A 15,091-nucleotide genomic window follows, 5' to 3' on the forward strand; every position below is an offset into this window, starting at 1 on the left:
TGTGATCTTGAAGGACAATAAATTGTTCTTTCAGCGGTTTATTTTCTTGTTGACCTTTTGCCAACTCACTCTGGGCTTCAGTGCATTGTTATGTTGCTACCTATAGTTCCAACACAGCTTTTTCTGAAGTAGTATCCAATGTTCTTTTTAGCTCCTCATGTTTTTCCTGGTTACATATTGATCTTTCAAGAAGTCTTTCAGGGTCGCAACTTTGTTGCATGCCTTTTCTGCCTGCTGTTTTGCCTGGCTGTAAATGTTGTTGAGTTTTCCCAACTCTTGCTTTGAATTGCCAACTGTGGAAGTGCGGGTTGTTATCTCCTCTTGGTACCTTTGTGCCATCTCTGAAATTTGTTTGTTCAGATCTTGAACAGCTTGGCTCATTGAAGGCTTCAGTTTCTCGTGCGTTTCCAGAGGTATATACTCAACTTGAATCTTGTGCTTCAAATCTTCCAGTTCAGCTCTGATGCGAACATTTTCTTGTAGAACAGCTTCATTTAATCTTTGCATGTTTTGCTTCTTTTGAGTTACCTCAGATAGCTTTCCTTCATTCACAATCATTGGCTCACTCTGCACTGCCATCTGTCTCCCTTGCTCTGGGGTCGTTTGGCTCTCTTGCTTTGGAGTCTTTTATAGCCCCCTCTCTGGGGCCTCTTGTTGCCATTGGTGCTTTATTGGGAGTTGCCCTCTCTCTGCGGTCTCTCGATGCCCTTGGTGCTTTATTGGGGGTGTGCTAGACTTTCTTCTAGGGTCTGCATTCTCCACAACTTGGAGTTTAAAATATCTGTCAAAGCCATTTAATATCCAACCAAATGTTGTTGAGTATTGATCTATATGTTGGCTGTGGAGTACTTTACCAGCAAGTGAGCCAAAGATGAATAAAATCTTATCAGCTTGTACTTCTTCTGATTCCTTATTTAATCTTGTAGTTTTTCTGTAAACTAAAAATTGTCTTCTCCAACACTCCCACTCTTGGGTCTGGCTTAGCCCTATCCATAGCACAAATGTATCTGGCTCTTCTAATTTTCTGTCCATGGCTGGTTTTCCTCTTGTAGTTATTGCTTTAAATGTTGTTACTGCTTTAAGACTGTCAGTGACCTAACCATTTTCTTCACTCGGGCTATCTGCAGCTGTTGGCTTTCTGTGCTGTGGGTTTCCCCACATATTTTCAGGTTTTGGCGGGCTCTCTAGCAATCACGGCTGCCTTTGTCATTGAACTTTTAAACTTTCAAGGTAGCGGTATTGCTTTTCTCTGTGACTCTTTCCTTCTTTGTTTCTGCAGGTCTTCTTATTTGGAGTTTTGGCAGGCTGGTGGTCTGATCGGGGCCCATTTTTTAAAATTAAAGTGACAGCACTTTTCTCCTCTGAACTGCTGGCCCATTGTTATTTCTTTCAGGTAACTTTTTTTTCTCAGCAGCTTCTTCTTTACTCTGCAGTTTTTCTTCTTAAACTTCTGATTCTGCCAGCCAATTTTTATTTAACTTTTTTTTTTAACTGCAGCTGTTTTTCAGCTGCTCTCTGGATGCTGAGCCCTTGGGACTGCCATTTATTCCAATATGTAACTATAGCTACTTTTTTGTATTTGTGCTCACCATCTTGTGAACTTTGTCACTCAGGTTCTTGCAATTTTCTGTGATAGACTTCTACTCATTCAGGTGGATTCCTCACTTCCAAGTCTGTAATGAAGCTTCTTCAGCTTTTTCTTCAAGTTTTCTTCTTAGCTGCGCGTCTCCCTTGTTATGATCCTAGCTGATTACCACTGGACAATTCAGATCCCAGGGTGGAACCCGGCTTGATAGATCCTAACTTTTATCTTTTATTTAGAAACACGGAGGGCAGCTACTGAACAGAGTCACAGGAGTCAGCTGATGAACTTTTAACAAAACATTTATTAAACAAGATGAACTATATTACATTACTCCTTCATCCAAAACTATATCTTTACAGATATATGCAGATTTGTAAGGATAGCACAAGTTACAAAAGCTATCTTATACTCTCATGTTCACGGTAAGTACACAGTCCTTGTAAACCTGTGGTCAGGCACAGTCCATGTAAACCTGTGGTCAGGCACACCACACTCTGAAACCAAGTGACAGATGTCACCCCAAACAGATGCCATGGATCCCTCATCAGCTCCCTACCAGACGCTTGTCGCACTATGAGCCAACCGGTCTCACTGAACTCTGTCTTTCACATGAGGGTATCAAATGAAGAACCTGCTTTGGAATCTTCTCCGTTCCACCTCCAGTGTTTCGAACTCTCCTTCCATTGTTCCTCTTTCCTGGATCGCCATGTGTGTTTAAGCTTTGCCTTCTATGCACTCTCAGATACTCAGCTGTTTATTGTTAATCTTTAACTATCTACAGGTCCCAGGTCACTGTCACGCATGGTGCTGTTACCTCCATGCAGGCTGGTTCCAGAGTGTTCTCTCTAGGCTGTTCTCTCAGCCTATTACCATGTGACTCCATACATCATATTGTGGGCGGTGCTACTCTCCAGTCCCACGTTAACCCTTGCTCTGCTGAATACCTTCACATTCCAATAGCCTGCAGGCACATCATGTAACAAAGGCTAAAATGTGGTCTTGTATTTCTTAATGGAAACATACAGCTGACATTACTGGAGCTCAGAATTATCTAAACGTAACATCGCATCTTAAGTTCAGCCAGACAATTCAGACCTTATCATGCAGAGAAATGATTACAGTGCATGCTTAATGAAAAATCAATAGCGGTGACATTTTAGTACAGATGCTTTCCTCGAGCCATTTGATGATATGATACCTTTCAGAATGTGGTCATTCTCCTGTTTGTTCTGTTTTCTGTGTCATAACCACATTTTCCCTGAGTGCAGCACCACCAATTAACTAACATCTTCCAAAACTGAAAACACGTGCCACTGTTATAAATGGTCTCTTGCATAGACATTTTGGAAAATTATGTTTTTCATCAGACCTTTGAGTCAATTATTGGGGACTATTGTTGTTCACACTAAAGATGTAATAAAACTTAAATGTTTCCTCACAAATCTGCAAAGAAAAAGCGTTGAGTTGTTATAACTCTTCCAAATTAAAACATTAAATCAGCTCCCCCTTGATTTATGGTTTCTTTGATGAAAAGCCTCTTGTAGCCATTATTTGTGTTAAGTGCAAGGGTAGAACTTCCGTTATGAGCCAGCGAAAAACATATGAAATCCATAAATAAATCAACTATTCCCCCTGGTGCGCATTTAAAATTGGCGATGTTCATTTTACTTTCAGTAGCATTAAGCTGCTTTCTTCCTGGTTAAGGTTTTATTTTACTGTGATTGGAATTCAACATAAAAACAATTGTTCTCCAACCTCCAAATAATAAAATAATTTAGCGCTGGTCTAAACATTTTGAGATGGTGGAAAATGGGCAGTAGTGGTTCAGCTACTTGGCACACGCCCTGGGAGATTCTCCTTTTCAACTGTAAAACAAAGGCAGGCAGGGTGTGTAACGGGCAGCCAACCCTTTGCTTTCTGCTGAATGTTATAATGGCAACGGAAGGCATCAGGAGGGAAGCCCAACATGACCCCACCACCACCAGATACTACCGAAGTGTGGATGGCAGTGGTTTGGGCGCCTGCTGATGGAGGCAGGCAGCCAGTTAAGGTCGTGAATTGGTCCATTTTACTGGCATCAGAATAAACCTCTGCTGCGCTGGGTGCTAAATTAAGCTGGCTTCCCAGCAGATTCCCGGAGAGATGTGAGCCTTCCTTTTCCTTTTATGTCACAAGGTAATGGCACTGGTCATCCCCACGATCCCAATGCCAAGATTAGATGCAGTCAAAAGGCTTTGATTTCTTGCCTGCCACCTGAGCACAGCAAGCAATTGTCATTCCTCAAGCCTTATGTATGGTCCAACTCATGATGTTTCCAATGCCCTGCCCTTGGTGTCTGTAGCTCCCTCTTCTGCCTTCAAAATCTTGCTTCACACTCTTGCAAGGTAACCATCATGTAAAGCAACATTGCATGAGCAGATCCCTGGTCACAATGGCACTCTGCATGGACTCCGCATCCTCTCAATGGCAAGGTTGCCTTGTCTCCGGGGTCCCATCGGCCTTCCTCCTCACTCTTCCTTCTTCCGAAACGATTCCTCCTCCTCCTGCTGCTCCTCATCCCAAGGAGGAGCTCCCTTCCTCATCCTACTCTTGCCCCAGTGCCAGACCCCTTCGCAGTGCCAAGTTATGGAGCATGCAGCATGTTACAATCAGTCAGAATACCCTGGAAAGTGTGTACTGCAGAGCTCCCCCTAAGCGGTCAAGTCACCTGTACTGCATCCTAAGCAGCCCAATGACCTGTTCAACTAGAGTCCTTGTATGAAGATGGCTTTTGTTGTACCTTTTCTGGGCGTCTCTGTGCGGTTGCTGTATGGGTGTGAGCAGCCACTTCCTCAGGGGATACCCCTTATCCGAGTATCCATCCATGCACCTGCAGGGTTGGTTGGAACACTCTCAGCAGCCCTGATTCCCCTAAAATAAATGAGTCATGGCAACTGCCAGGGTAACAGATGCAAACATGCAGGAACCTCTTGCATTGGTCACAGAGCAGCTGCACATACAAAGAGTGATATCCCTTTCGGCTTTTATATCAGTCTACATTCTGTGTGGGTGTCCTTATCGCAACATGTGTGCAGTTGACCACACCCTGCACCTGGGGAAAGCCAGCTATGGAGGCAGACGCTGTCGCCCTCTGTATCTGAAATGCTGCGTCAGTTTTGAAAGAGGTGACCTTGGTCAGCCTGGTGAAAAGGGCATTGGCTACTGTGTGGGTGCACGTGTGCGCTGCTGACTGTGACATGCCACATAAGGTTGGCTGCAGAGCCTTGGAATGAACTGCAAGCAAAAAAATTAAGGGCCATGGTGAGTTCAATGCCACTGGCAGTGTCAGCCTCTGGCATCCCCTTGACTGCAGATCTTCTTGAAGAAGAGTGCAAAACTCAGCCATAATCTCACAGGATCGATGAGCCTTCTTTTGCATTGTCTCTCACTCATGTCTAAGTAAGTGATTTTTCCCTGTAGACCCTTTCCAGTGGGAACTGCCTCATTGACCAATACCTCCTTTCTGTGGGCACTCAGAGTCTTGGTTCCCACTGTCCATGGACCTGTCCACGTGGCATATGAAGCACTTCAGGCTGCTGCTGCACCTGTGCCCCTATGTATTGGGGGTAGCCTGGTCCTACGCCCATGACCTAGGGAACAATTTTAAACTGTTTTAGGCTTTGAGGCTGCAGTGGAGCCCTGTTACTGGCAAGTCTGTAGCTGAGCTGAGGGTGTGGCCTGCAGAGGCTCCTCCATGCATTCCCCCCTCTCTGGCAAAGAATCGCTTTGCCGGCAGGCAAGTGCTGCTTACAAAACGTTGGTGGCACAATTTCCCTGGACTCTTCCCGAACCGACAGAGGTCACAACTCGATGGAGGAGATGTGGTTTCTCTCAGTTTCGCAAAATGTGCTAGAGCATATGGAAAGTGCATGCGAGATGAGATCTGAAATTACTGCATCTTTTATAATGGTGACCCTGAGTCAGTGAACCTGCATGTAGGGCCGCAACCCAAGGCCTTCTTAAACCACGAAAATACCACATGGGGTGGTGAAGCGACTGGATTTTCAAATTTTCTGCAAAGATTTTGGCTTCCCCAGCCCCATTCCTGCCACCATCAGCAGATGAAAATCCAGCCTATTATTCATCTGGATTTTAACATGGAAAAAGCTCCAGACAAACCACCTTCAATTTTTAAAAATCTTTGTAAAGTTGTTTTGCCTCTTTATTGGTGCCAAAAATCTCACTGGTAGATGGATGACAGTGAGCATAGCTCAACATTGCCTAAGTATGGAGTGAGAAGCCAGCGATACTTGCTGTGTCCCTTTTGCATCATTCTTAAACAAAGACCAATCCCAAAAGCATAACTGAAGAATAAATGGAAACTTGGACTAATATACATCACAAAATCCTCATGAAAACAAGAAAGATAAAAGGTAGCCAAACCAGAATGCCAACTATTGTTTTTAAGAGTTCCACAAATATAGGACTCAGCGCTGGATAATAAGTGATATCCCAATATTCTGTACAAGAGTGGTGTGCCCTCTGGAATCATCGGCCACATAACTGGCATCCATTGTCGAGAAATTGCTAACCAAGAGCGTTTTCTGGGATGCTATTATCTTCTAAAGAATGTTGATGTAAGAAAAACTCAGCATCAATTTAAAAGTGAACAAATTGTATCTCGCACATCTACTGTCGTTCCTTAAGGGGGAACTGAAATTGATTGACGAGTGTACTGGTTTTTATAGTAAATGCAATCTACTTTGAGTTTTAGAAGTCATTTGCTAAAGTACATGTCAAGCTTTTAAATAAGATTAGGATTCTTGGAATGAAAGGCAAATTAGCTAATTGGATTGAAAATCAGCTTAGTGATAGAAAGTAGGAGCGATGATAAAACAAAAAATCACTCGGAACTATTCAGTAGTGATAAAGTGATGCCACTTTTTTTTGTAAAATTTGATCATGTCATAAAGCTGTGCCTAGCTGGTAAGTATAAAATAAGTTTATATTATTCAAAGGCATCTGGGGCCATTAAATAGATTGCCTATAAAGGAATTTGAATGTAGATGAATGGAAAATAATCTACATGGGAATCGTGTATTCCTTCTATCCAAAATCAATTGGTGTTCTGGGATGGTAGGTCGTTAAGATTCTAATGTACTAGCTTTGATAGTGTTTTCTTACTTACTGTAAATAAAGCAAATCATTATCCCATCTTGGCAAAGAGAAACCTGACAATCCACTCTATTAGAATGTAATACCATTTTTTCACCGTACTGTTACAACCCCATAGAGACCGATAACTTTTAAAAGGGAATTCAAACTTCCAGTTAATTGCTGAATGGGTGACATGACAAGATTTCACATTTTAAGATGTTTACTGTAACAAACAGACTAAAAGCACCATCGACTAAACACTGGGCAGGGTATTTAGGTCGGCGTGCGGGCACGATCGATGGGCCCAGGAGTGGCCAGGGAACGGACTGCCACCTGCGATTGGCCCCCGACTGTGATTTCACGCTGGCCGGCCAATTGACGGCCGGCAAGTGTGAAACGCATGCTGAAATGCTCAGCGCTGCCGGGGTGGAGGTGGGTGCTGACATAAGCGCTGGCGCGGGGAAGCGCAGGATGAAAACTCCCTGAAGGCAGAGAGCTGCCTCAGGGAGCTAAAGAATTTAAAAGCAATAAATGAAGATTTTAAAGTCCGTAGAAAAATGTCCATCTGTCAGGATCAGTCACCTGAACAAAGAGCAGAGAAAAGTACAGCACAGGAACAGGCCCTTCGGCCCTCCAAGCCTGCGCCGATCATATTGCCCGTCAACTAAAACATTTTGCACTTCCGGGGTCCGTATCCCTCTATTCCCATCCTATTCATGTATTTGTCAAGCTGCCTCTTAAACACCACTATCGTACCTGCTTCCACCACCTCCTCTGGCAGCGAATTCCAGACCCTCACTACCCTTTGCGTAAAAAACTTGCTCTGCATATCTCCTCTATAGTTTTCTCCTCTCACCTTAAATCTATGTTCCCTAGTAATTGACTCTTCCACCCTGGGAAAAAGCTTCTGACTATCTACTCTGTCCATGCCACTCATAATTTTGTAAACTTTCATCAAGTCGCCCCTCAATCTCCGTCGCTCTAGTGAGAACAATCCGAGTTTCTCCAACCTCTCCTCATAGTTAATAACCTCCAGACCAGGCAGCATCCTGGTAAACCTCCTCTGCACCCTCTCCAACACCTCCATATCCTTCTGGTAATGTGGTGACCAGAATTGCATGCAATATTCCAAGTGTGGCCTAACCAAGGTTCTATACAGCTGCAGCATGACTTCCCAGCTTTTATACTCATTACCCCTGCCAATGAAGGAAAGCATGCCATATGCCTTCCTGACTACCTTATCCACCTGCGTTGCCACTTTCAGTGACCTGTGGACCTGTACACCCAGATCCCTCTGCCCGTCAATGCACTTAAGGGTTCTGCCATTTACTGTATAATTCCTGCCCGTATTAGACCTTCCAAAATGCATTACCTCGCATTTGTCCGGATTAGACTCCATCTGCCATTTCTCCGCCCAAGTCTCTAACCGATCTATACCCCGTTGTATCCTTTGATAATCCTCTTCACTATCTGCAACTCCTCCAACCTTAGTGTCGTCTGCAAACTTACTAATTAGCCCAGTTACATTTTCCTCCAAATCATTTATGTATACTACAAACAGCAAAGGTCCCAGCACTGATCCCTGCGGAACTCCACTAGTCACAGTTCTCCATTCAGAAAAGCACCCTTCTACTGCTACCCTCTATCTTCTATGACCAAGCCAATTTTGTATCCATCTTGCCAGCTCACCTCTGATCCCGTGCGACTTCACCTTCTGTACCAGTCTGCCATGAGGGACCTTGTCAAAGGCCTTACTGAAATCCATGTATATAACATCCACTGCCCTTCCATCGTCGAGCATCTTTGTCAATTCCTCAAAAAACTTGATCAAGTTAGTGGGACACGACCTCCCCTTCACAAAACCATGCTGCCTCTCACTAATACGCCCATTTTCTTCCAAATGGTAGTAAATCCTGTCACGAAGAATCTTCTCCAATAATTTCCCTATCACTGATGTAAGGCTCACCGGCCTGTAATTTCCTGGATTATCCCTGCTACCCTTCTTAAACAATGGAACAACATTGGCCATTCTCCAGTACTCTGGGATCTCACCTGTAGCCAGTGAGGATACAAAGATTTCTGTCAAGGCCCCAGCAATCTCCTCCCTTGCCTCCCTCAGTACTCTGGGGTAGATCCCATCTGGCCCTGGGGACTTATCCACCTTAATATTCTTCAAGATGCCTAACACCTCCTCTTTTTTGATCTCAACATGACCCAGGCTAACTACACACTCTTCCCTAGACAAAACGACCGCTAAGTCCTTCTCTTTGGTGAATACTGATGAGAAGTATTCATTTAGTATCTCTCCCATTTCTTCTGGCTCCACATACAGATTCCCACCACTGTCCCTGAGTGGGCCTACCCTTTCCCTGGCTACCCTCTTGTTTTTTTACAGATGCATAAAAGACCTTGGGATTTTCCTTAATCCTGGTGGCCAGTGACTTTTCATTACCCCTTTTAGCCCTCCTGACTCCTTGCTTAAGTTTCTTCCTACTTTCTTTATATTCTCCATGGGCTTCATCTGTTCCCAGCCTTCTAGCCCTTACGAATGCTTCCCTTTTCTTTTTGACTAATCTCACAATATCCTTCATTATCCAAGGTTCCTGAAAAATAAATGATGAAAACTCATCCATACATTTTTATTTTTTTAAATTTAATAACGGAAACCTCATCCCGCCCTTGGATGAGGTTTCATCAAATATGCAAAGTCCGCCTGGCAGATTTGTCCGTCTGCCAACCATAAGGTTGGATGCAGCAGGAAAAAGCGGGGGCAATTGGAACTTTAAAGGGCTTAATTGCCCTCTTAGTTGTCAGCGGGCGCGCTTCTGACTTTTGCGCATGCCTGCTGCCAAAATATCACAGGAGAGCAGGATGACATCGGGACGCTCGCCTGACGTCATCATGCGCTATTTTACGCCCGTGCGGGTTGGGCAAGCGCCTGCATGCCGAGCTAAATATTCTGCCCACCATTTTTGTAAACTTAGAATCTCTCTTAAAGCCCATTTCCATGACAACGTGTGTCACATGGGCCTCACATCCAGGTAGAAATGCCGATTACCTATCCTTGAGAGCCCAACTCTCTTTTACCTTAAAGCATAACTGTTTACAACCCAACATTCTCAACACTCTTCTGGGGCACTGGAGACTCACAGTCTATTCACTGTTGACACAGAGGCTGCTGCCATTGTCCCTAAGCATAAACACCTTGCACCTTCTTTCCAGTCATATAATCTGAGCCCCTTTTAATTTCTAACAATCATACCACCCAGGCTTGTTGTCAGGCAGACTTCGGGACAGGTCATATGACACCCTTTACTTTACCTTAAATTAAAGGCACAGTCTCGAAACATAACAGTACAGTAAAGGAGATAAGCGACATCTGGCAAACACCACCATAACGTACACGCTCCTTAGTAGAGAATTTTTAAAGTTCTTTCAGTTTTTTTTAAGGAACCCTGGATTAAGTCAATATTTCATTTCTCTATTCTTTCATAATCTAGGGCATTTGGATTTTGCACAGTATTATTCTTGGAGATGAGAATAATTTGCAGTGTTCTGCCTCTGCTAAACAAAAGAGCAAGTTAAATAAGTTCCCATGGACACATTAGACTTTCCTATGCTATTATCACAAACCATAATTTCCAGGTTTTATATCTTTATCAGGAAAGCAGTGAAGGTAATCAGGTTTGTTAAAGGAAATGATGGATTTGCTGAGGTGAAGAGGTTCACAGTGCTAGAGAATTGTTAAAATCTACCTTGCTTGAAGTTGTGTAAGACAACCTGGAGATGTACAGTGGTGTGTTGGTTTCATTGTTTCTTTATTATTTTAATATTAATGCAAGTCATATATCTTGAATTGAGTCAGGTCATCAGTTGTTTTGTATGTTCACCTCACTGAAAATAATTTAGCATAACATATTCTTCTTGGCCAACTCTCAGAGCAATTGAAGCAATATGTATGTGAAGGACACACATATTCGGTTTAGGTCGCAAAAGTTGATATAGGACAGTGTAAGTCAACTCCCATAAAAGTGAGATGCTTAGCCCTATCAGAGGAGTGACGGATACCGATGAACCAAAGAGAGCATCTACTTGCATACTTCTCAAGTTACCTTACCACTAATGTAACAGCAGCAAAAGGCAAAATGCGAAACACATGAATCAATTACACTGACAGTTGACCATTTTAATCCAGTCAAAGTTCTGGTGATGTCAAGATAAATACTGTCATTCAATTTATTATTACACAGCTAAGCATGTTTCGTAAACGTACAGAAGCATCAAAATTCTTGAATGCAATTTGAAGTAAAGGGAAATAATATTAGTCTCTACACAGGCTGATGTTATAAATCTCCTCCGGTCACTGATCATTTTAATTACAATTACATGCATCATCTTCTTAACTGTTAAAACAACTTTGATACCCCTTTAAACTACACTCCATTAATTTACTAAAATGTAAGTATAAATTTTAATTGCATATATTTTATATATATATATAAAATAGTTCAGAATGTTGGTATAAAACAGCAATATACTAGATATTCTAGATAAATCTGAGAATGCCCCTGTAAATGATAAAGATGTAAAACCTGGAAATTATGGTTTGTGATAATAGCATAGGAAAGTCTAATGTGTTCATGGGAACTTATTTAACTTGCTCTTTTGTTTAGCAGAGGCAGAACACTGCAAATTATTCTCATCTCCAAGAATAATACTGTGCAAAATCCAAAATGCTCTAGATTATGAAAGAATGGAGAAATTAAATATTGACTTAATCCAGGGTTCCTTAAAAAGATCTGAAAGAACTTTAATAATTCCCTACTAAGGAGTGTGTATATTTTGGTGGTTTTTCCATAAAAATCAAACAACATAAACTACTTAATATAAAAAAATAGCAGCATAAGGTGTAGCAAAGTGATTTTGAACTTGCCTGTGATAAAATGCTGCTCCTGTCAGAATCATGGAGTATTCATTGGTCCATTTCGACGTGTACCCCCATCGCCCCTTACTGTTGTCCCAGTAATGACTCCTGGCTGGGTAACCAACGATACGGTCTGGGAAACTGTGCCATACAATGAAGGCAAAATCAACCTAAGAATAAGACGATAAGGTCAACAGTCTGGTTCTATAGTCAAAAACTCAAATACAGGCATCTGGGAACAGATCCTTTCCTCTGCTTTGGTGACTAGCAATGGCAGTGTTCACATTCCAGTAAGACAACCATGGATTAAAATCTTTGCAGCATAAGTTTTGGGGTTCTAAGAAGGAAAAAGAAAGAAGCAATAAAATGAATGAAACTTTCTCCACAAAATAGGGGAGAGGAAATAGTCACATTACATGCTTTTCAATGTACCGCCTTCAATGCCAGTTTATCCTTTCTTTAATATGGAGACCAAAACTGCACACAATACTCCAGATGCGGTCTCACCAAAACCCTGTACAACTGTAGCAAGATTTCTTTATTTTTGTACTTCAATCCCCTTGCAATAAAGACCAACATGCCATTTTCCTCCCTAATCTGCATGCTAACTTTCTTTATCCCTCACACAAGTACACTCAAGTCCCTTTGAACAACAACACTTACAAGTTTCTCACCATTTAAAAAATATTCAGCTTTTTTATTCTTATGACCAAAGTGAATAACTTTACATTTCCCTACATTATGTTCCACCTGCCATCTTGCTTCCCATTCACCTAACCTGTCCACATCTCTCTGCAGCCTCTCTGTGTCCTCCCAGTCGCTTGCCTTTTCATTTAGTTTGGTATCATCAGCAAACTTAGCTACATTAATCTCTGTCTTTTCATCTATTCTAAAGCATTAATATAGAGTGTAAATAACTGAGGCCCCTTGCAGTAGTCCATTATTCACTACTTGCCAACTTGAAAATGCCCATTTATGTCCACTCTCTCTTTTTCATCCATTAACCCATCCTCTATCCATGCTAATATATTACTCCCAATTCCACGAGTGCTTATTTGCCTATGAACCTTATTATGTTTTCATTTATGCAATGTGGGCTTCGCTGGCTAGGCCAGCATTTATTACCCATCCCTAATTGCCCTTGAGAAGGTGGTGGTGAGCTGCCTTCTTGAACCGCTGCAGTCCGTGCGGTATAGGTACACCCACAGTGCTGTTAGGGAGAGAGTTCCAGGATTTTGACCCAGCGACAGTGAAGGAACGGTGATATATTTCCAAGTCAGGATGGTGAGTGGCTTGGAGGAGAATTTATAGGTGGTGATGTTCCCATGTGTCTGCTGCCCTTGTCCTTCTAGATGGTAGCAGTCATGGGTTTGAAAGGTACTGCCTAAGGAGGCTTGGCAGGTTTCTGCAATGCATCTTGTAGATGGTACACACTGCTGCCACAGTTCGTTGGTGGTGGAGGGAATGAATGTTTGTGGAAGGCGTGCCGATTGAGCGGGCTGCTTTGTCCTGGATGATGTCAAGATCCTTGAGTGTTGTGGGAGCTGCACTCATCCAGGCAAGTGGAGGGTATTTCATCTCACACCTGACTTGTGCCTTGTAGGTGGGGAGTTAGGTGGTGAGTTACTCGCCGGAGGATTCCTAGCCTCTGATCTGTTCTTGTAGTCACAGTGTTTGTATGGCTAGTCTGGTTCAGTTAACAGGATGTAACTCCTAGGATGTTGATAGTAGGGGATTCAGCGATGGTAATGCCATTGAATGTCAAGGGCAATTGTTAGATTTTCTCTTGTTGGAGATGGTCATTGCCTACAAGAGAAATCCAGGTATATCTACTGGTTCCCCTTTGTCTACCCTACTAGTTACACCCACAAAAAACTCTAATAAATTTGTCAAACAAGATATCCTTTAGCAAAGCCATGTTGTCTTGTTCTAAACGTACTATGCTTTTCTAAGTGTACTGTTCAGATTTCCTTAATAATAGATTCTAGCATTTCCCCAACAACTGAGTTAGGCTAATTGGCCTGTAGTTCACTCTTTTCTCTCTCCCTCCTTTCTTGAGAAGTGGTGTTACATTTACCAACTTCCAATGTAGTGGGACCATTTCTGAATCTAAGGAATTTTGGAAAATCATAACTAGCACATACACTATCTCTGCAGCTATCTCTTTTAGACCCTAGGGTGTAAGCCATCAGGTCCGTGGATTTGTTGCATTTTAGTCTCTCAAGTTTCTCCAATGCTTTATCTCTGCTGATATTAATTTCCCAAATTTCCTCACTCTTTTCACTCTCTCGGCTATTGTCTATTCCTGGTATGGAACTTGTTTCTTCTACTGTGAAGACAGACACAATATATTTGTTCAATGCCCCTGCCATTTTCTCGTTCCCCATGATAATTTCTCCTGTTTCTGCTTTGAAGGGATCAACATTTACTTTAGCTACTTCTTTTTATATACGTTTAAAAGCTCTTAGGGTTTTAAAAATATTTTTGGCTAGTTTACTCTCATATTCTATTTTTTCCCTTTTTATCAACTTTTTGGTGCCCCTTTGCTGGTTTCTAAAACACTCCTAATCCTCAGACACACTACTGTTGTTTTGCAACATTTTAATCTAATGCTATCCTTAATTTCCTGAGTCAGTCGGATGGGTCCTTCTCGCTGAGTATTTGTTCTTCCATGGAATGTATTTTTGTTGAACATTTTGAATTGTTTCTTTACATTTTTCCCATTGTTCATTTACCTCCATACCTTTTAGTCCATTTACCCAATTAACCTTAGTTAGTTCTCCCCTCATACCTACGTAATTAGCTTTGTTTAAATTTAAGATTTTTGTTTGTAATTGGAATATGTCACTTTCAAATTTAACGTGGTATTGAATGGTATTATGACCATTATTTCCCAGTTGATTTTTTACTGTGAAATTAATAATTAACCCCACTTCATTACACAATACTGGATCTAAGATAGCTTTATCCCTAGTCAGTTCCACTATATTCTGCTCCAAGAAACTGTCATAAAAACATTTTACAAACTCATCCTCTAGACCATTCCTGTGAATTTGATTGTCCCAGTCTACATGAAGATAAAAGTCCCCCACAATTATTACATTTCCTTTGATACAGGCGCCAATTATTTCTTGTTTAATGCTTTGCCCAATGGTATAGCTACTGTTAGGGGCTCCCACCAGTGTTTTCTGACTCTTGCTATTCCTAATTTCTAACCATACTGATTCTACTTCATGATCTTCACAGGCCCAATCTTTTCTCACTACATCCTTAGGTCATCCTTTACTATAAGGGCTACCCCCCCACCGTCCTTTGCCATTGTCTGTCAGTCTTTCCGAAATATAGTGTACCCTGGCTGCAAATGAAGATGTAAACACCAGGCGGGAGGTGAGGTTGGCTGGGCACTCGGCCCCCTGTTTTTCCGACAAGTGCCTCTCCGCCCTCCT

At 42.2% G+C, this 15,091-nt stretch overlaps 1 protein-coding gene across 1 annotated transcript in view; it reads right to left on the reverse strand.

Annotated features, from left to right (window-relative positions):
• LOC144680472 (exostosin-1-like) overlaps positions 1-15,091 on the reverse strand; it is a 709,158-nt gene that overhangs the window by 53,551 nt on the left and 640,516 nt on the right. The window contains exon 10 of the mRNA XM_078541470.1: positions 11,655-11,815. Coding sequence (XP_078397596.1) covers positions 11,655-11,815 — 161 coding nt within the window. The remainder of the gene's footprint in view (positions 1-11,654; positions 11,816-15,091) is intronic.

This window comes from Cetorhinus maximus, chromosome 5, assembly GCF_964194155.1.
Source record: "Cetorhinus maximus chromosome 5, sCetMax3.hap1.1, whole genome shotgun sequence".
Taxonomy (NCBI): Eukaryota; Metazoa; Chordata; class Chondrichthyes; order Lamniformes; family Cetorhinidae; genus Cetorhinus; species Cetorhinus maximus.